The sequence below is a fragment of the Herpailurus yagouaroundi genome, unplaced genomic scaffold (genome assembly GCF_014898765.1).
Source record: "Herpailurus yagouaroundi ecotype Mexico unplaced genomic scaffold, PumYag 163, whole genome shotgun sequence".
Lineage (NCBI taxonomy): Eukaryota > Metazoa > Chordata > Mammalia > Carnivora > Felidae > Herpailurus > Herpailurus yagouaroundi.
The window spans coordinates 59,938,578-59,961,399 of NW_024412404.1; the positions used below are offsets into that span (position 1 = coordinate 59,938,578).

General features: G+C 47.6%; 1 protein-coding gene across 4 annotated transcripts in view; it reads right to left on the minus strand.

The window, feature by feature from the left end:
- CPXM2 (carboxypeptidase X, M14 family member 2) overlaps positions 1-22,822 on the minus strand; it is a 187,533-nt gene that overhangs the window by 78,912 nt on the left and 85,799 nt on the right. For 2 of the 4 annotated variants that reach the window (XM_040486695.1, XM_040486694.1), the window contains exon 4: positions 11,190-11,329. The exons of 1 other annotated variant lie outside the window; for it this stretch is intronic. In XM_040486695.1, the coding sequence (XP_040342629.1) occupies positions 11,190-11,329 (140 nt within the window). Of the gene's footprint in view, positions 1-4,631; positions 4,742-11,189; positions 11,330-22,822 lie in introns of those variants that run through there. One more of the 4 variants, XM_040486696.1, reaches the window with a different exon arrangement.

Consider the following 22,822-nt stretch of genomic DNA (forward strand, 5'->3'; position numbering starts at 1 on the left):
GGCATCTGTCTACTCCCAGCACTCAAGAACACAGACACGGCTTTCTTCTTGTTCTCTCCCTCCTTCCGGAACCACAGTGACGCAGTTAAATGGTGTGCTACTAGGGGCGCCTGGGTGGCTCAGTCGGTGAAGTAACCAACTCTGACTCAGGTCATGATCTCATGGTTCATGAGTTCGAGCCCTGTATTGGGCTCCATGCTGACCGCTCAGAGCCTGGAGCCTGCTTCAGATTCTGTGTCTCTTCGCTCTCTGCCCCTCCCTGACTCATGCTCTGTCTCTGTCTCTGTCTCTCTCTCAGAAATAAAACATTAAAACATTTAAATGGTGTTATATGCTCAGCACAGACAAACGCTGGACGCTGAAAAATCAGCCCACTGATTTATTAGATTTTTTCAGTTGGGACCAGTTACCATGGCCTTTTGCAAACACAGACCACAGGAGAGAGTGTTATAAACTTAGAAATAGTATCTAGTTTTCCATTACCTCCAGCAAAAAATGTCTACCGGGATGAGAGAGGGAAAATACCACTCTGGAGGCCAAGCCCAATCGAGTTGGGTAGAGGACGAGGCAGTTCCTAGCTAAGAAACTCCACAGCAGAAAACTGAAAGTAAAAAGAAAATATTTAAAGTCCTTTAAATCTGAAAGAGTCACTCAAGAGACCAGGAGAAAAAGGAACCAAAGAAATAGCTCGCAAGAATCCTCAAAATTAGAAGATGGGCACCTGGCTGGCTCAGTCGGTTAAGCGTCCGACTTCGGCTCAGGTCGTGATGTCACTGTTCACGAGTTCGAGCCCCGTGTCAGGCTCTGTGCCGACAGCTCAGAGCCTGGAGCCTCCTTTGGATTCCATGTCTCCCTCTCTCTCTGCCCCTCCCCTGCTCATGTTCTGTCTCTCTCTGTCTCTCTGTTTCTGTCTCTCTCTCAGAAATAAAAATGTTAAAAAAAAATTTAAAAAAAAATTAGAGAGAAGAGAGTTGGCTTCCAACCCCGCTCCACGAGAACATGTGTCGAGCTTCCTGGCCGGCTCCGCCTGGCACTGACCTCACGTCAGAGGGCAAAGCCGTGGGGTGGCCAGGCCACATGAGGGCTTGCGGGGGCCCGAGAAACTTTTGCCTCCATGGGTGCTATTGGTTTCCCACTGCAGACTTAGCGGTTTCAGCTACGCATTTATTATCTTACGGCTCGGGAGGGCAGAATTTCTGAGATCAGGGTGTCGGGCAAGGGCCGGGTATCTCCTGGAAGCTCCAGGGAGGAATCTGTTCCCTTGCTTTTCCAACTTGTAGAGGCCACCCCCATTCCCTGCTCGGGGCCCCTTCCTCCACCCGCAGAGCCAGCCCCAGCTGCTGGGCAGCTCGCTTGTGTCTTGTGCCTCCCCCTTCCGCTGTCAAGGACCGCCGCGTCTGCACCGGGCCCGCCCAGGCAACCCAGGGTCACGTCTCTATTTGCGGGTCAGCCGATCAGCAACCTCAAGTCCATGTGCGACCCTGAGGCCCGTGTGCCTTGGAACCTCGCACCTTCTCAGATTCTTGGGACTCAACGTAAACATCTGCGCCGGCTACTCTCCTGCTGACCACAGGCCACTTGCTTCCTCCATAAAAACAATTTTCAAGCCATGTTTTTTTTTTACTGCATTGGTACAGAGGTGAACACAGTAACATGATATATTTGAATGTTTTCTTTGACCTCAACGTTCCTTTCTTTTTTTTCCAGGTTGTACAAGAGGTTAAACACGTTCACGGGCCCCTAAAGGTCACAAGGCCCCTGGCACCGTGTCTGACAGGTACGTGGGCCCTGGGTGTGGCCAGCAACGCCCTCTGGCCCCCGGCGTCCACAAGTGCTCAGAAGCACACAGGAGCCCATTCACCGGGCTTGAGGCCTCAGGGTGCAGGAGAAAATCGTGAGTAATAGCGGGGAGAAGAAGGGGGAGGGCAGAAAGCACAGGTATGTTCACGACAAGGCAGAGAGAGATAATCAAGCTGTGTGTGCTCTCCAAGCCTCAGTGTTCTCATCCACACAATGGGGACAAGAAAGGGACCTTCCCGGCAGGTACCGAGAGGCACCCAGTATGGTGATGCCAAGTGCTCTGCAGCCCCGGCACAGGGAAGCAATGTCATTTTATTTCAAGAAATTTCCTGCCGGCCAAATCCATTTCTACAAAATACAGACGTGTCAGAGGAGTATTTTCACAAAATGCCAGGCTCTGCTTAGCTGCAACGTGGCTGGTCCAGTTCTAACGTCTTTCCTGGGTGCCCTCTGGGGACACGAGAGGTCCAAGCTATGAATGGCTAGGGGAGGGGGCTGCCAGGAAGGGGCAGTGAGATGTTGACTTCATAAATAACAGCAGCCACGGCCCACTGTGCCTCCGCTGTGTCCCGAATGTGCCGGTCCATTCTGAGAACATCTGCGTCTCACTGAACATGCACAACAAGCTGAGAGGGAGTTGCCACCTCTCCTTACAAGACCAGGAGGCTTGGAATCGCCAGGAGCCCACCTGGACCACCCACCCACCTACTCTGGGCTGGGGGTGGCCGTCCAGCCTCTGGATGGGAGAGAATCAGGATGTGATCTGAGCAGTTTCGAATGATGCAGCAGGAGGGGCGGTCACTGAGACCTTCCCTCTGTTGGCTGGTACAACCTAGCACTTGGGGGCTCAGTGGCAAACAACAGCCAGGTCCTGCCTGCTGCCCGGGAGTGACATCAGTGCAAGTAACAACAAATAAATAGGTAATCAAATAAAGCCAAGTGGGGGCACAGAGCTACCAAGAGTGCATTTCAAAAGAATGATCAGGAAAAAAAAAAAAAAGCCTCTGATGGAAGAGGGTTGAACTTTCAGACAGAGAGAATGCTAAGTGCAAAGGCCCTGAGGCAGGAGCATGCTTGCTTCATCTGTGGAACAGAGGAGGCTCCTGCTAGGAGTGCAGTCAGACAGACAGTGCGAGCCAATCCACAAAGGCTGTGTGGGTCCAGGGGTAGAAGCACTATGTGAGCTAAGCAGGGGTGGGGCCCCCTCTACCAGGAAACAGATGAGAAAAAAGATGAGATGTACCCAGCAGCCTTCTGGAGGATTTCCTGGGGGGGGGGGGGGTCACAGCTAGGGACCGAGGACCCCTGAGTAAAGCAGGGTGGAAGTTCAAGCCCCAGGAAGGAGCTCGAAGAGTTGTTTCCATTTCAAAGCTGTTACCTTCCAAGAGCCTGTTTCTGAGTCATCGGCACCCAGAAAACCTAGTACGACCATGCAACCGTTAAGTGAGAGTTTCGTTTGATTTCAAACAACCCTCCCTGTGTGGTGGAAACAGAACATGAAATGAAGAAATGATTGCATGCCAGGCCCTCTATCTGAAGTTGTCGAGGTTTTCATTAAAACCCCTCCATCTCGTGCCAAACTCAGCAATTCAAAGACTGTCAGTTTCCAAAGAAGTTAGAAAGGTGTTCGGAAACTTGTGCCTTCCCCGGCGGGCCCCCCCCCCCCGGAAGGTGCCAGACATTTCATGTGACCAGGAAGTGAGGAAGGAGGCCCGGTACCGCGCATTCTGAAAACACACACTCTCTCTCCCCCAAGAAGCCAGGAGGTGATTGATGGAGTGCTGGCCAGCCTCCCCTCAAGCTCTGTGCAAGCTCTGTGCCACCGGGTGCCCCTCTGTGCCCCTGGCCCCAGCCCCCTGTGCTGCGTCGCTCTGCGCCCTGGTGGCCCGGACCCCAACCCCGGGGGACGAGGGAAGCATGAAGGCCGAGGTCGGTCCTCTGGGAGCAGAAAACAAGATGAACTGAAGATTAAGGGAGGGGCTGGGTGGACACTTCCCGCTGGGAGCCAGGGGTCCAGCTGCTGGGCAGATCCCAGGCCAGGCAGGTGTTGGAGCGGTTCCCTCTCCACCCCCGTCTCCGGATGCACACCTTCCAGCGGCGTCTCTCCTTAGCTCTGCCTTGCTTCTCGCCAGACCCCACCATCTCCTCACCTCTCCTGAGCTTGGGTCCAGCGCATCCCAGACATTCTCCCAACAGGGACGGCAGTGGGGGCCAGCCTGCAGCCTCGAGACTTCCAGACGCCTACTCCTCTCCGACCCCCGGCTCGCTCACACCCCCCCCCCCACCCCTGGGCCCCAGCTGATCACCTCCACTGCCCCTGTGGACTTTTCAGATGACCACTGTCTTCCCGGCCAAGCTCGCGTCCACTTCTGAAGCCTCATTTCCCCTAGTGGCTCCTTGAACTTGCTGTGAACTTCCAGGGAATCAGCCCTCTGCCTCTTCCCCCGCCAGCCCTGGCGCTGACCCTCACACCCTTCCTTCCAAATGCGCTCTGTGCCCTGCCAGCTCCCGAAATGCCCTTGTCCCTGCACCTCCTCCAGCGGCTCGGCCATCGACTCTATCGCCCCCTAGTGGAGAAAGCGCCAGCCGTGCCAGGCGGGACGAGTCCAAGCCTATGAGCTCCAGACACCCGCTGAGCCCTCTGAGGGCCCTCCCTGTCCTCTTGCCATAAGCGGCCAACCCCTAGAGCCGCCACACTCACTGTCTGCAGAGGACCCCGCCGATCTGCCCCACCGGCCACCAGCCCCTCCTGCGAACACAGCTCTTCCCAGCGCAGAAAGGGGGAACGGGCCTTTCCCTGGCCTTGCCTTCCCTCTGGGTTGGGCACCTACTTCAGCTACTCCTCTCCTTCACCATCAGAACTGTCCAGAACCATCCGCGGAGGCCCACATTCAGAACCTTTGCTACAGCTTTCCACGGACAAACAGAAAGCCAGCCCCTTAGGCTGGGGTTGTGTCTCCACCTTCTTTGTGTCCTTGGTCACAAGTCTGGCTCCCAGCCTGGCTCTGTTCATCTGGCTCTGATTAGCCTGACTGTTTAAAAATTCAGCCGCCCAGTCAAACCCTCCCAGCCGTCACCTTACCAACTCATCAGCCAGACTGCTACCTCACTTTGAGGACACATTCACAGACTCTCCAGAGAATGAGAATCGTTTTGTTGGTTAACCAAGTAAAACTTAAAACCTTCGGCTATTTTTAAACTGCCTGTATTTCGCCCATGTCGTTACAGCAGCTATCCACCTCCGGCAGAATAATTAACTTTCCAACCATCACACTGGTTGTGATTGTAGCACCCATAGGTCTAATATACTTTCTGAGATTAGGGAAATTAAAGATTAGCTTTTTAAAAAATTTTTTTTAATGTTTACTTATTTTTGAGACAGAGAGAGAGAGAGAGAGAGAGAGAGCATGAGCAGGGGAGAGGCAGAGAGAGGGAGACACAGAATTTGAAGCAGGCTCCAGGCTCTGAGCTGTCAGCACAGAGCCCGACGCGGGGCTCGAACTCACCGACCGTGAGATCATGACCTGAGCCGAAGTCGGACGCTTAACCGACGGAGCCACCCAGGCGCCCCAAAGATTAGCTTTTATTAGTATGGAGACGTTTCACTAAATTGCAGGGTGGTGGAGAAGGATAATTTCTACTGGTGAAACATACAAATGATTCAATATCATAAAAACAGTTATATTTTATTACTTTCAAATAGCCCAAATAATTTGGAAAATTATGAAACCGAGAATCACAGCTTTTCGTCCACCGGATTATGAACTGGTTGCAGGCCACGACCTAAAGCCTTGCGACCTGCCATATCATCCTTCACATCTGTGTCATGCATCTGATAACAGCTCTCCCATCCCCCACCCCTCGTCAACAGGCATGTTGTCAATGCCAGTGGACCCGTTCACATACGGGATTTTTCCACCAGACTGAAAGCTCCCTGCAGGCAGGCCACTTTCTGCTCACCTCATACCCCTAGTGCTTAGCACAGAAGGCTCAAAACAGATGAATCCATGAACACACAAAGAGAATGTCAGAAACATATAAGATTATGGATGTTCACTTAAAAATACCGAGCAAGAAAGTCCTGCCGATGGAAAGTATGAATAGCATTCTTAAGTATACACATATTGTAACTCCAAAGTGCTCCTATATTTATTTCAACAACCAGACAGAAGCCATTTCTAAACAGCAGGATCCACCTGGCCCCGACCTCAAGGAGCCCGCAACTCCTTGCCCTTCCATTCCTAAAACACTCCCAACCCAAATGTGATGGATGCTCTGAGATTAGGGGATGTTCTGCAGGCTCAACTAGAAAACTCAAGTTCTAATTCCAACGCTACCTTTGTCTTGGTTTGAATTCCACATCTCCCCTCCACCCGGCCAGATTCAGGAAGTGGCCACGAGCCTTTCAAGAAGCTGGCCCAGTTGTAACCTGCACAGAAGCACCCTCGGGCTGTCAGGGATTCTTAATGCCAGAGATACTTGGATGAAGGCATCTTCCAGGGCTGCTCCGACAAGGGGCGAGGGGAGGGCCAGGAAGGCACCGCTCCCCTCCACCCCCCCAGATTCACACAGAGCAGCCTCACCTCTCTCTATTTTCTAAATGCTTCTGTAGCTAAAAATAAAGCTTGAAAGCCACTGTCCTAAATAAAACCCAAAGAGGTGCGGAGGGAAGAAAGTAAAGTTTACCGAGCTCTTAGTATGTGCAGGGTCATTTTTTTTTTTTAAGGTTTATTCATTTTTCAGAGACAGAGAGACTGAGCGTGAGCAGGGGAGGGGCGGAGAGAGAGGGAGACAGAATCCGAAGCAGGCTCCAGGCTCTGAGCTGTCAGCACAGAGCCCGACTCGGGGCCCGAACTCACAGACGGTGAGATCATGACCTGGGCTGAAGTCGGACGCTCACCAGACTGAGCTGCCCAGGCGCCCTGATGTGCAGGGTAATTTTAAAACAGTGTAACAATTTATCTGACATCCGTGCATCTTTATCAGTGGGAGAACAGCTCCCTTCTTTCAGGCTGCAGACTGAAGCTCCGAGAAGAGGAAATTCATAACCAACAAGAGTCAAGAGCTGTGACGAGACTCCAAAGCCACCCTGTTGGGGGTGCCATCCTCTCTAGAAATCGTCACTCCTCAATCTCCCGCGTCCCTTTCCCTCTCCCTAGTCCCATTTCCAAGCTTGCTCTCAGTCACTGACACTCGCAGATGAATGACCTCATTACTGTGCCCTGTGAACGAACCTTTGTCCATTTGTTACTTCCTAACAATATTCGTTCATTAAAAAATCATTACTCGAGCATCTAAGAGAAGCCTGGGACTGGGCAAAATGACCAGGTATTACCTCTAGCATCCAGGTGCTTCCAGACTAGCAGGGAGAAACACAGAAGTCCGTAAAGAGAAATATTAAAAATGGCACCAGAGACGCCTGTGTTGGGAACAGTGTGCGGGGAGAGGGAAAGAAGGACACCTCCTGTCTTCTTCACTGTTCATATTTGATGGTTCCTTGAAAGCAACAATCCAAATGACAGCCCTGCCTTAGTTGAAAGCTAGGTTCTCTTTTCTGCTTATTATGGATCTTTGATAAGAAATACAACTGCTGAGAAGTCCGTTTTGCTTGCTGTTTGCTACGAGCATTGTGAAGCCTTTCCTGAATGTAACCCGCTGTGTAGTAGAATGGGTTGTAAACCTTCCTAAATGTAGTCTGATAGGTAACGGAATGAGTGATTGTACATAAACTAACCGGCATTTCTCGCTTCTGTAAACCTGCTTGCTTAGCACATTCCTCACCTACCCTACCCTCTTCCCCCTTCCCCCTTTTTTCCTCCCGCCACAAGTAACGGACAAAGCCTTCCCGCCAAAGGACAGACAAAGGACGCCCAATCAGAGAACAACAAATGTCCTTACTTTAAAATCAACCAATCAGGCCCCTCATAATTTGAAACCTCCCCTGTGCTGTTTGTCTCTGTCTATAAAAACGCTGTACCAACCCTGATCGAGGCCTCTTGCGTCACCCGCGACGAGTGCGCAGGGGACCAGGTTCGAACCTGCAATGAACGACCCTTGCCGCTTGGCTTTGACTTACGACTCTGGTGGACTTTTGTGGGAGGTTTTGGAACTTCGGGCATTACATCCTCTTGCTGACATGTTTTCTGGTCATACTGGGAGACATCCCAGTGCTTCCAGCATGATTCATTAACAAAATGAATGAGTTTCATTCATCCTCCTGGGGGGAGGGGGCAAGCTTCAGACACCAGAACGTATCTTTGTCCCACTTCTTCTTCAGTCTTTGGTGCAGACCATCCTGTTCTGGGTGGTAAGGCAAAGTGAAACCCATCGCATTTCTTTCCATTGTCCTTGAAGAACAATTTGACTTGAAATACATTTAGACATTTAAAAAGAAAAAGACTCTTAAAAGCAATTCTATCCCTTGTCTTAGCCCTCTAAGATATTCCTCTTCTAGGCTAAGCCAAAGAAAGATCTTGTTCTACGGCCGTTTCTTGTTCACCCCAAATGCTCTTGTGTCCTTGATGCGATGGAATGTGAGTGTTATTCCTATCCTGCTCTGTCCTTCCAATCCAATAATAAATCAACTACAGGATTTCTAATGACAGCGGTTAGACAGGTTAATATCCAAGCATTAAGGTAAAATCCCTTCGCTGATCCCTATGCATAATCTCAGATCAGTCTTTCTCTCCAAGTTTCTGTTCCCAGTTGAGCCATTCAACATTCCCTTCCCCCAAATTCTCGCCTTTCAGAATCTGAGCAGTGAAAACAATTATCATGGTAATAAGCTGATGACAGCCCAATGCGCCCCACAGAGCAAAAATCATCATTACCAGCATACACACAAGCACTGCGAAAAAGCAAAGCGGAAAAAAACAAAATGCGCTACACAAAACAGCACACAAACACACGACCGACTGCTGTCAAAATGCACAGATTATCCCAGCTCTGGAAATGTATTTGAAGGAAATAATTGGAAGGAAGAAAAAAGTATGAAAATTCTTTCTTGCAAAATGGTATGGGATACCAGAACACTGAGAAGGTGACAGAGGCAGGGCTGGGTAAATTACAGGCTATGAGAAATGATCATGGTGACGTCGGAGGAACAGTGGGGAAAAATGCTTGGATATGTTTTTAAGTTAAAATAACATAATTAGCATAAATATTAGCATAAATAGCATAATTAGCATAAAATAACATAAAATAGCATATGTAGTAGGATTACACATGCGTAAAAAAAACTGTCTAAGGGTGGTGGAATCGTGGGTAATGTTTTATTTTTTTTTTTTCACCGTTTATTTATTTTTTTGGGGACAGAGAGAGACAGAGCATGAACGGGGGAGGGGCAGAGAGAGAGGGAGACACAGAATCGGAAACAGGCTCCAGGCTCTGAGCCATCAGCCCAGAGTCTGACGCGGGGCTCGAACTCACGGACCGCGAGATCGTGACCTGGCTGAAGTCGGACGCTTAACCGACTGCGCCACCCAGGCACCCCACGTGGGTAATGTTTTAAAACGATGCTAGATGTAATAATATCGTCTTCACAATAAAAAAAAAAAAAAGCTCAGAGGGAAAACAGATGATGAGTCATTGCCTGATCATTGTCACCATGTAAGAAAGTCCCCTCTACAGTGACAATGACAGGCAGTTAAATATAAGCACAGATGCCAGGCTCCCCTCTCTTATCCTGGTTTATTTATTCCTGTTGACCTTTCCGGGGATTAAAAATTAATCTAATCAACAAATTACAGACACATTGTACGTGACCGCCAAGAGGTAACCAGCAAACACTGAAATGAAATCCGAGAGTGTGGTACAGACAGGGAAGTTGAAGCGGGTAGGGTGGGAGGGGTCTTAGCTGATGAGACCAGTTTCCTAATGTCACCGCGCGAGGCATTCGTGCCCTTGGCTTCTCAGTTGTAGGCGGATGTTAGAGGCACTTGAAAACTCTTGCTTAAATTCAGAAAGCACTCAAGATCCCGTGGACCCTGCTTTGCCCTGCCCAGCCCCCAGTCTCCGTGTGCCTGCTGTCTACACGGCTGGAGACACAGGACAACCCCAGAGATGCAGCCCCGCTTTGGTCTCTACAACCAGCCCTGGGTTGAGGCAGGGACGTCGTTTCATAGTTTCCGTGCACGTTGCTTTTGCACATACGTTTTTTCATTACCGTAGTAAAAATACACAACAAAATGGATCATTTCAACCGTTTTTTAAGTGTACAATTCAGGGGCATCAAGCACGTTCACATCGCTGTGCAACGGCCACCTCCATCCACCTCCAGAACTTTTCAGCACCCCACACCGAAACTCAGTACCCATTTAGACAATAACACCCCGTTTCCCTTCCCCCAGACCCTGGCCTCCACCATCCCACTTTCGGCTCTGCGAAGCTGACTACTTAGGAACCTCGCGTAACTGCAATCACATTTGCCCTTTCGTGACTGGCTTATCCCACTTGGCATCACGTCCCCAAGATTCAGCCATGGTATAGCAGGTGTCAGAATGTCCTCTCTTTTCTGGGGTGCCTGGGTGGGTCAGTCAGTTAAGCGTCCGGCTTTGGCTCAGGTCACGATCTCACAGTTCCTGGGTTCAAGCCCCGCATCGGGCTCTGTGCTGACAGCTCAGAGCCTGGAGCCTGCTTTGGATTCTGTGTCTCCCTCTTGCCCTCTGTCCCTTCCCCACTAGTGCTCTCTCTCTGTCTTCCAAAAATAAATAGATGTTAAAAAAAATTAAAAAAACAAAAAGAATGCCCTCCCTTTTTAGGGATGAGTAATATCCCACCGTATGTATGTACCACAGGACAGAGAGCCTACCTCTCTTGGGATCCCCATCAGATCATCTCGTTGTTGACCCAGCCTTGGGCCCAAGCTCAAATGGGCTCCATCTCGTCCTCAGGCCTCACCCCGGCTGCTCCTTCACGTCCACTGCTTCTCCAGTAGTTCCTCTATTTGGGAACCTCCCTAGGCTTCCAGTCCTTCTCAGACTCTAAAGGGTTCACGCCTTCTACTCCCAAACAGTGGCTTGGACCTGTTACCTATAACTCACTTCTTGTTCAGAGTTCCCACCTCGGGCTGTCAGGGTACGAGTAATCCATCACAGATCCAAGATGGCAGCCGTCTGCCTAAGCTGCACTGTTTTAACGATACCTTTGTCTACTCAGCGTAACCTGCTGGGTGGGTCCCTCCCCTCCCTCTGTTCTTGTACAGGGGACAATGTCATTTCCAGAGATGCTTGTGTCCACAGCAAGCCCAGCATCCTGTCCACATTCCGATTTTCTTCCTTTCTACTGCTTATCGTCAGGTACTTCTCTGCGTCTTCCTGTCTCTGTCCAAACCCTAGAATATTAGACCCAAGGCATGGAGTCTACAAAAGCACAGGTCCATCCACACTTACAGCCAAAGTGAGTTCCTTCCTTGAGTGATGACACCAGTGAATTTGGTCAGACGTCTAGCATCGACTTCAATCCACTGATGGAGGTCATTCCTTCCTGCACACCACGCCCCATCATAAAAATCATTTTCGTTAATACCTGCCTGGAAAGAAAGAGAGATGTTCTTCAGAAAGACCCAGAATCAATGAATATGTTCATGAGATTTGGGGGGGGGGGGTTGATGGGCAGAAAAGAATGAGCAGGGGATAAAGAAAAAAAAAATACTATGCCCTGAACACTCCTTATTCTAAATCATAAAATGGGATTGCTTATTATTAACAAGTTGGAAATATTTCAATATGATATGTCCTCTTCTTGCCCAGTGTGGAAGAGGAAATTTAATGAGCTCGCCCATTACTCATGCACCCACCAGGCACAGACTGCCTCCTACGAACCAGCCTACACATGCCAGGTGCTGGGAATACAAAGGTGAATCGTCGCCTCCCAGAACCTCACCATCCAGGCAGGAAGAAAGACATGAAAACAGATGAATTAGAACACAATGGGGAATGTGTTATTTCAGGAAGCAGAGCAAACTGCTACAGCAGCATTTAAGGATAATGACTAACTTGGTCTGGTGGAGACCAGGATAGAGGTGAGAACTGAGTTGGGTGTTGAAGGGCAAGTGCATCTAGTGAATGTGTATGCATTGGCATTTAAGTCACTTGATGCATTGAGTTTTAGCTCCTATGGCTACCAAAGATTCTTTTCATCTGAATCTACAAGGTAGGTGACGTTTCTGCTCTCGAATTTTCCCTATATTATTACCATGTCAAGAGAGAATTCTCTGACAAGAAAGAAAGAAAGAAAGAAAGAAAGAAAGAAAGAAAGAAAGAAAGAAAAGGAAGGAATAGGGAGGGAGGGAAGGAAGGAAACGAAATAGAACATCTGAACTAAGTGAGGCTTCCTAATTTACTAAGACCCTTTCAATATGAACCCCATGGCTTTTTCTATAGCTATTACACAAATATGTACTCAGATGAGAAAAAAAGTCTAAATGGGATTTAAAAGATAGGCCAGCCCATCTTTCCCATCTGAGCACTTTTCAGCCCAAATTCTGGGGCAGCCTTACTTCTAATGGGCATCAGTGATGTGAAACTCACAGTCCAGCTACAGCACAGGAACAACGTGGTCCGCAAGTGGAACCCTACCATCACTGCGCTGGCTAACATCGGTCTCGTATCAGGACCGAACCACATGTGTGCACTCTCACCCCCTCCTCAAACAATCCTGAAGGAGCTTTGAGGGCAAATGTCAGAATACTCGCCTCTCGCGGCCTCCTCAAAGCACCACGATCTCAAATGAAGGTGAACGGAAACACCCATCGGTCCACGCTCTCCAGAAACCCAAGCTCTCAATCAACTGGCACCTCGGGTCTGATGGCATATGGGGCGTTTGTGCCAAGGACCTGGAGGTGCCGCCACGTTCTGCCTTCCAGAACCCCCAGGGAACGGCTAAATCTTGCAAGTGTGTGTTATGTGCTTCGGCCGGCCTTGCCGAAGTCACAGGGTGTGAATGTCTGAAGTTCTCATTTCCCAGAGGTGCTAGCCAACCAGGGGGCCACTGCCCCATGAAACGTAATGAGCTCCCCTATAATGGGGCTCTCAGGACACAGTCCCCCTACTTCTTCACCCAAGGCTCTCAGGACACAGTCCCCCTACTTCTTCACCCAAGGCAGGTATCCTGTCTAGACCAAGACCTGGAGCACGTCAATACCTACAATACTGCCACGTAGCTTCCTTCAGGAAACCGTAACACTTAGTTGGTATCGGGCTCCTCTCTTCTCGTAAACAGCCCACGAGACTGGCGTTGATTTCATTTCTTTTTTTTTTTTTTTAATGTTTATTCATTTTTGAGAGACACAGCATGAGCAGAGAGAGAGAGAGAGAGAGAGAGAGAGAGGGAGACGCAGAATCCGAAGCAGGCTCCAGGCTCCGAGCTGTCAGCACAGAGCCCGACTCGGGGCTCGAACTCACAGACCGCGAGATCATGACCTGAGCCGAAGTCGGACGCTCTACAGACTGAGCCACCCGGGCGCCCCTGATTTCATTTCTCAACATTCACCTTCACTGTGCCTCTACTACCTGGCCCAGGGGATGGGAATGTAAAGGAGGAAGACATGTGCAGCCCGGCCCTCTTGGTGCTCAGAACGGGCAGACGGGCTGAAGCCCACACACGCGGCTCGCGTTCTGGTCCTGGCATCTCCAAGTCAACCACCGCACAAAGTGTGGGTGAGGGGCTCGTGCTCTAAAGTCCCCCTGCCAGGTGGGAATCCCAGCTCCGCCATTTGCACCCTGTATACACCCCAGCAATGCGCCTAAAAGCCCCGTGCCTCAGTTTCCCCATCTGCTACAATGGGGGCAATGATCCTTTCTCCCTGAGGGTGCCGATGGTGATTACAAGACGCCCTGGCACGCCGCGTGGGCTCGATAAATGTGACCTCACATAAGGGCGCCCTCAACAAATGTCATCAGTACAAAGCAAGGACTGTTTGGCACATTATGGAAATACGGGTGCTTTACGAATCGCTTCACACTTTGTGAAATTACGAGGAATTACAATGCTCTTCTGGGCACTTGTGGTCACACTTTCTACACCGTCAAACGTCCCGAATAGGGTCAGAAAATCTGAAGAAAGAGGAGACTCAGAGTCTGAGGTTCTCAAAAGGAATCCACGTTGCCACTGCCCCCCCCCCCCCCAGGGGTTTTTGGCAATGTCTGCGACTATTTTTGGCTGTCACCACTGGGAGAAGTGGGAACTACTGATGACTAATGGACAGAGGCCAGGGATGCCGCTGACCACCTTGCAATGCGCAAGACAGCCCCCGCCACAAAGAAGCGCCTCGGCCCAAATGTCACTGGTGCCAAGACAGGGGACACCTGGTCGTGGGCTGAGCAGACAAGAACAGAGCTGCTACGGAACCTGGGATTTTCACCCCGAGAGAATCACGGAAATTTGGGGGAGCTCTCCCTGCGCTATCCGACCAAAGCCTACTTGGCAGATAGTTGGCATTCGATTTTAGGCTCCTGGCTTTGCCGGCCTGGATATTATGCCTCTGCTGCCGATCTCAGTTCTTCCTGAGCATACCGGACAGTCCGCTAAATGCAGTAACGGTGTCAGGGGACCGGAGGGCCCTTTCTGACTCGCTGACTCATACGGAAGTGACAGCCCCCTCTGCAAAGTCGATGACGAATTTATGAAGCAAGCTCCTGGCAGAATTCAGCGAGAGAGGAGGTGCCAGCCCGAGAAGCGTCACCAAAACACAGCACAGCGCAACCCGGGATATCAGCATGAGGTCAGAGAAACCAACAGAAGGCTACATTCGTCCTTTTCTGTTTAAAAACGAAAGAAAGGGGGGCGCCTGGGTGGCGCAGTCGGTTAAGCGTCCGACTTCAGCCAGGTCACGATCTCGCGGTCCGGGAGTTCGAGCCCCGCATCAGGCTCTGGGCTGATGGCTCAGAGCCTGGAGCCTGTTTCCGATTCTGTGTCTCCCTCTCTCTCTGCCCCTCCCCCGTTCATGCTCTGTCTCTCTCTGTCCCAAAAATAAATAAACGTTGAAAAAAAAAATTAAAAACGCAAGAAAGGGATGTCCGGGTGGCTCAGTCGGTTGAGCGTCTGACTTCAGCCCAGGTCATGATCTCGTGCTCGTGGGTTCAAGCCCCGTGTCGGGCGCTGTGCTGACAGCTCGGAGCCTGGAGCCTGGATTCCGTGTCTCCCTCTCTCTCTGCCCCTCCCCCCACTTGCCTTCTGCCTCTCTTTGTCTCTCAAAAAATAAAATAAGATGTTAAAAAAAATTTTTTTAGATAAAAATGCAGGCAATCCCTCATAAATTTTGGAGGCATTTCTATCAGAAGTTGTTGAAATAAAAAGTGGGTTTCCTTAAAGTATAAGCTAGTCTTGAAAACACCATTAAGATGGAATGATAATTTGTACTACAGGGCCAAATAAGTTAAGAACTAATGTAATTTTCTCTAGGCAATTAGGTCATACACGTCATTTACTTAACTTAAAAAAAAAAACCACCAATGCATCTAATAGACTAAGTTTTGCTTACGACGAATGTCAACATTATTAAATCCATATCAAAGAGAAAACCTGATATCACCCATTTAAGTTCCCCCAAGGAAAACAAGATAAAGAAAGACAAGCTTGATCTCTGACAAAATGAGAAGACATTTATAATCTCCTAATTACAATATATGAAGACGGAAATCAGATGTAAGAATCCTGAAATGACTTTAGCAAGACAGGGAGATGCGAGCTTACAAGGGGAACACCCGTGAGAACCAAGCCACCCAGGACTTTAAAAAGCTCAGACTCTAGACTCCTAAGTAGCTCGGAAGGTGAGGCAGGGCTTAAAATGGAGAACTGATTCAAAATATGTATTAAAAAAATAGATTCCCACATCCCCATTCCCATCCTACAGAAGATATGAAATTTTTCTTTAAAAAAAGAAAAAAAACCAACAACAATCCCAGAGGCTCTGAATTTGGAGATTCCAGACGCAGAGGATGGCAGGTGTGATGTGATAAAAACAGAGAACTCAGTGGCTATCAGCAGACTGAAGAGTGAGACGCCCCAGCTCCCCTCCCGCCTCGGCTCTAGGACACAAGGCAGCCAGGCTTAGAACAAACAAAAGTTAAATAAACTAAAAATATAATGGAGAACAGAAGAAAATCTCAAAGAAATTATAATGAATATCCCTTGAAACAGAAGATCTTGCTTGCATAAAACAAAAGAGGGATATTCTTAGAGTGGAAAAAGCATTGTCCTAGGTCAAGCGCTCGCAACGTGAAAATTCCAGTAACAATGGGCAATAAGAGAAACTAAAAAGAGCAGAGAAAGAAATTACAAATACTCTAAGTTAATAATGTCCCAGATCTGTCCAAAACACTAAGAATCTAGTATAATGAAGAAGCCCCGCACCAAGGCATATCTTGGTAAAACTTCAAAATATCGCAAATGAAAAGAAGATCCAAAAAGCGTCCCAAGAGGAAACAAAAAAGGAAAATATATAAAACAAAGCCAAAGGAATCAGAAAGGTACCAGAATTCTCAGGAGCAACATCTGAAGTTCGAAGAATGGGGGGGGGGGGGGGGGAAATGAAGACGTCAAAATTCTGGAGAAACAGATTTTTCACCCTAGAATTTTACATTCGGCCAAACTATCAGTCACTGGTGATGGTAAAATAAAGACATTTCCAGATTCACACATCCTCAAGAAATTCTCATGTACCCATTGCATAAAGCTGTAAAATGAATGTGCTCCACAACGATGAAGCAGAAAACCAAAAAGAGGATACAAGATCCAGAAATCAAGGATGCTAACACAGGAGAGCATTCTCAGAATGATGGAGAAGGCAGTCCCAGGAGAGCTGCTGTATAAAGACTGGAAAGAAACCCATTCAGAACACAGCAGGTCAGGGCACCTGGGTGGTTCGGTCGGTTAAGCGTCCGACTTCGGCTCAGCTCATGATCTTGCGGTCTGTGAGTTCGAGCCCCACATCAGGCTCTGTGCTGACAGCTCAGAACCTGGAACCTGCTTCAGCTTCTGTGTCTCCCTCTCTCTCTGCCCCTTCCCTGCTCATACTTTGTCTCTCTCTCGAAAACAAATAAACATTAAAAAAAAAGAACACAGTAAGTCAAGGCTTCTGGAGGAAATGTCTTACGGAAATATAAAAAACAGCTATGAGACTAAAAAATCATTGAACAAGGCTTGACCTTATAGAAAATTGTATCAAAGGATATTTTATAGACCCAGACCCATTGCAGGGCATGGGAGATGTTTTAAAAAATAAAAGCAGATCTAGGAAAAACAAAAGGTTGTCAAGAAATGATACAAAGTGCATGATCTCCTGGCTCAAAACTACCCTATTTCTTGGCTCGGTAGTAAGCACTATTTACACAGTCGTAATAATCAAAACCTTGAATGTAGGTTTACCCAAAATTTGAGATCTAACTTTACTGAAAGGATTAGAGAGGTTAAGGTAAAGGGATAATAAAAACGAGGTGAAATTTTCATTTTCCATAATATGAGTTCAGACTATACATGTACAAACCAGTACATATCAATTTGTGTGTAATACTTAGAAATAAAGACTTAAATTCCCAAAGAAACAATGAAAAGGAGTTTGGAGGAGTTGCCTTGTTCATAGCATGGGACGCATTAGGAGGTGGGTGGGGGTGGGTGCACTGGCAAGGCACCTTCCTTTTGGTTTTCTTTTTTCTAGTTTTATTGAAGAGTAATTGACAAATATAATTGTATACATTTAATATATTACATAAATATATCAGACACAAATATCTTCTATATTTAAAGGGTACAATGTACTGGGGTGCCTGGGTGGCTCAGTGAGTTAAGTGTCCGACTTCAGCTCTGAGGGTCATGATCTCACAGTTCGTGAGTCGGAGCCCCGCGTAGGGCTCTGTGCTGATGGCTCAGAGCTCGGAGCCTGCTTCGGATTCTGTGTCTCCCTCTCTCTCTGCCCCTCCCCCGCTCATGTTCTGTCTGTCTCAAAAATAAATAAGCGTTAAAAAAAATTTTTTTAAATAATAATGATAAAGTATACAATGTACATAGACATTGTGGGATAATTACCAAGATCAAGATAACACATCCATCACCTCCTGGTTAACTTTTTGTGTGCTGAGGATGCTTACAATGGACTCTCGGCAACTTTTAAGTATACAGTATTGTATTCTTAACTCTAGCCCTCCAGCTGTGCTGGAGATCCTCTGAACTTATAACTGAAAGTTTGTGCCCTTTGTCCTACACCTCCCCCCTCTCCTCCCCCCAGATCCTTGCAGCCACTATTCTCTTGGGTTTTGTTTTATTTTGTTTTTGAGAGAGAGACAGAACACATACAAGTGGGAGAGGGGCAGAGGGAGAGGGAGAGAGAGAATATCAAGCAGGCTCCATGCCTGGCACAGAGCCCAAATGGGGGTTTGATCACAAGACTGTGAGATCATAACCTGAGTCAAAATCAAGAGTCAGACGCTCAACTGACTCAGCCACCAAGACACCCTTCTCTTGCTTTTTTTTTAATCAACCTTTAACACTTTGATTTCTCGGACGGGCACCTGGGTGGCTCAGTCGGTTAAGCATCTGACTTCAGCTCAGATCATGATCTCATGGTTTGTGAGTTCAAGCCCTGCATCGGGCTCTGTGCTGACAGCTCAGAGCCTGGAGCCCGCTTCGGATTCTGTGTCTCCTCCTCTCCCTGCCCCTCACCTGCTCTGTCTCTGTCTCTTGATAATAAATAAACGTTAATAAAAAAATTTTTTTAAAGCAAAGGGAAAGGCATACATGAATATAGAGGGTGACTGGTGTAAAGTCTGCTTGGTTGACTCTTTCACTTTCCAGGTGCTAACGGAACTCCTACTACATGCTAGGCATTATGAAAAGCACCCTGCCCTACGGTATATGTAGAAAACGGTGAATCTCAAAATTACTATGCTGTTCTGAAGTCACTGATCTGCACTGTAATTCATAATCATGGGCTGCCTCTTTACAGAAACATCTGGAAGCAAATTAAAAAGTTATATCCAAGTGAATCTAACTATTGTAGCAATTCCAGGATAATTGACTTACAGCTGCCACTGTGCAGACATAACAGGACTATTTGGACAAAAATAGAATAATGTGATAGTTATTTTAAAATATCTCTCAGCAGAGCCAAAGCATAAGAGACTCTTAAAAACTGAGAACAGGGGCGCCTGGGTGGCGCAGTCGGTTAAGCGTCCGACTTCAGCCAGGTCACGATCTCGCGGTCCGTGAGTTCGAGCCCCGCGTCAGGCTCTGGGCTGATGGCTCAGAGCCTGGAGCCTGTTTCTGATTCTGTGTCTCCCTCTCTCTCTGCCCCTCCCCCGTTCATGCTCTGTCTCTCTCTGTCCCAAAAATAAATAAACGTTGGAAAAAAAAATTAAAAAAAAAAAAATAAAAAAACTGAGAACAAACTGAGGGTTGATGGGGGGGGCGGTGGGAGGGAGGGAAGGTGATGGGCATTGAAGAGGGCATCTTTTGGGATGGGCACTGGGTGTTGTATGGCTCCGTGCGGAGTGTGGAGACTGCTTGGAATTCTCTCACTGCCTCTGTCTTTCTGCCCCTCCCCTGTTTGCACAGGGGCGTGCTCTCTCTCACCCTCTCTCTCTCTCTCAAAATAAATAGGGGTGTCTGGGCGGCTCAGTCAGTTGAGCATCCAACTTCAGCTCAGGTCATGATCTCATGGTTCGTGGGTTTGAGCCCCACATCAGGCTTTCTGCTGTCAGCAGGGAGCCCACTTTGAATCCTATGTCCCCCTATCTCTCTGCGCCTCCCCTGCATGTGCTCTGTGTCTCTTTCACTCTCTCAAAAATTGGCATTAAAAAAATCTTTCATCAAAAAAGAAACTTTAATAAATAAATAACAATAAATAAAACCCCAAAACCATGTCTTAAGGAGTTCCTTGCACCGGCCAAGGAAAACAATAACTATCTAGTGTTTGAAATTAAAAAACATTTTGAAATAAAATCTACTAACTACATGGTAAGTCGCGTATTAATTGTTAAAAAAGAAAAAGAGGGAAAGACAGGGAAAGGAGTATACTAATTGAAAAAGAGTACAGGATTTCCACACCCACATTCTAATTCAATTCTACTAAAACCGGGGAAACATGCTGGTCACTATAATCGCCTATCAATGGAATAACTAGTTTTCATTCTCAAACAAGGATTTATTCACCCATCGGCGATCCACATAAAGACAGACCGTGTGCTCCAACCAGCTGAGGGGACAGCACAGCAGCAACTGCCTGTGGGGTCCCATGTGGGCTAAGTTCAAGTCCTGGCTCTACAGCTCGTTATCTGGATACCACCATTAGGTCTGTAAAGTAGGGACAGGGATAGAATTTACCCAATAGGAGCATATAGCGAGGACTGCACAAATCCTCTGGGAAGTGTCACAGTGCCTGGCACGCGGCACTTACTCCACAGAGGGAGCCACCACCGTGGGTACAAGCATGACTCACTTTGTTTTGGGTGGGTTTCTGCTGACACCTGTGGTTGAATTCGCTTAAAGAGGAAACCTAAGGGGCGCCTGGGTGACTCAGTCGGTGAAGCGTCCGACTTCAGCTCAGGTCACGATCTCGCGGTCCGTGGGTTCGAGCCCCGCGTCGGGCTCTGGGCTGATGGCTCAGAGCCTGGAGCCTGCTTCCGATTCTGTGTCTCCCTCTCTCTCTGCCCCTCCCCCGTTCATGCTCTGTCTCTCTCTCTCTGTCTTAAAAATAAATAAACGTTAAAAAAAAATAAAATAAATTAAAAAAAAAGAGGAAACCTAAGTCTTCTACTGACAAGTCCAGTGGTCAATTTAGTCCACTGACAAATGCTCTTTGTCGCCAGGAGTCACCAACTTTTCTCGGGCATGGTCTTTTTACTTCTTTTGTGTTTGCCTCATCGTGGACTACTGAACTGTTTTCTTGGCTTTACGTCCACATCTCCCCTGAAAATTTTCTTTTCTGTTCTTATGGAAACGACGTGATTCTTATTCTCTTTTTCTCTTTTTGTTTGGGAGTTGTGTCTGCTGTGGTTCCAAGTTTTTATTTAAATTCCAGTTAATTAACATGCAGTGTAATAATATTAGTTTCAGGAGGAGAATTTAGTGATTCGACAATTCCGCATTAACGCCGGGGGCTCAGCGCGACAAGCGCCCTCCTTAATGCCCATCGCCCATTTAGCCCATCCCCCACTCCCCTCCCTCCATCGACCCACAGTTTGTTCTCTGTAGTTAAGGGTCTGTTTTCTGGTTTGCATTTCTTCCCCCCCCCCCAACCCCCCGACCCTTCATCTGTTTTGTTTCTTATCCTCTGAACATTTTAAAGGTGTGTCTTTTGTTTTGGTGGCTAACTTAACGACTACATAACTTATATAGCATACCTTTATGAAACATCCTTAATTGCGTATTTTCTTAAAAAGCACCTGCTGACTCCCTACTATAAGCAGCGATGAAACCATTTCCACCTGCTGCTACCTTCCCTTTCTTCTCCTTCATCATCTGATTTCATTCATCATATTAACGTTCACTCTTAAAAGTTTAAATCAAATATACCTCCTTTCCTTTCTATGACCTACCAGATTTTAATTTTTTTAATGCTTATTTTTCAGAGAGAGACAGAGCACCAGCAGGGGAAGGGCAGGGAGACAGGGAGATACAGATTCTGAAGCAGGCTCCAGGCTCCGAGCTGTCAGCATAGAGCCTGACGCGGAACTCAAACGCATGGGCCACAAGATGGTGACCTGAGCCAAAGCTGGACGCTTAACCGACTGAGCCACTCAGGCGCCCGATTTACCACATTTTACTAAAGTTTTCATTGAATTTTTAAAAACGTACCTATTTATGGGGATGGATATTAACCAGACTTATTCTCACAACATATACAAATATTGAACCATTATGTCATACTCCTGAAACTAATATAATGTTGTATGTCAGCTGTACCTCAATGAAAAACAATGTTTTAACTGCTCCCCTAAAGAATCTTATGTTTATCTATGTAAAAATATTAAAATCATTTTAAGGGGCGCCTGGGTGGCTCAGTCAGCGGAGCATCCAACTTCGGCTCAGGCCGTGATCTCACGGTTCGTGGGTTTGGGCCCCGTGTCGGGCTCTGTGCTGACAGCTCCGAGCCTGGAACCTGCTTCAGATTCTGTCTCCCTCTCTCTCTGCCCCCTAGCCCCCCCCAAAAAAAAATAAACATTAAAAAAATTTTAATAAAAGATATTAAAATCATTTTTAGTAACTAAATAATAGTCCTATACAGGCGTACCTTGTTTCATTGTGCTTCCCTTTTTGTAGTCCACACATAATTGTGTTTTTTCCCAAATGGAAGGTTTGTGGCAACCCCACATCAAGCAAGTCTGTTGGTGGCATGTTTCCAGCAGCATTTGCTCATTTCACGTCTGTGTGTCACATTTCAGTAATTCTCGCAATAGTTCAAACTTCCGTATTACTGTCACATTTGTTACGGTGACCTGTGATCAGTGATTGTGACTAAAAGCTCAGATGAAGGTTAGCATTTCTTAGTAATAAAGTGTCGTTTAAATAAGTGTGTTTTTAGACATAATGCTATTGCACACTTAATAGACTATAGTGTAAACGTAACTTTTCTATGCAGTGGGAAGCCAAAACATCATGTGACTCACTCGATCACAATACCTCCAAGGTATGCCTGTACTGGAATTAACATTATTAAGAACCAAAGAAAAGGTAATTCTGAAATACGATGCGAAAGCAGGAGAACAGGCACATGATTCCGTTGTTGTTTATTTCAAGTTTCAATAAAAGCTGAGATTAAGATTTTTACCATTAAAATATATACAAAAAAGTGCACAAGCCCTAAGTGTGAAGTTCAATAAGTTTTACCGCACACTCACCCATGTGTCCACACCCAGCTCAAGATCTAGAACATGGCCAGCGTGCCTCCCTTTTGCTGCCTCCAGTATTACCTTCCCCCCCAAAGCAACCTCTGTTCGGACTTCCATTTCCCTAGAGTGGTGTTCCTGTATTTAAATTTCATACGGGGTGCCTGGGTGGCTCAGGCAAGCATCCGACTTGAGTCGGGTGT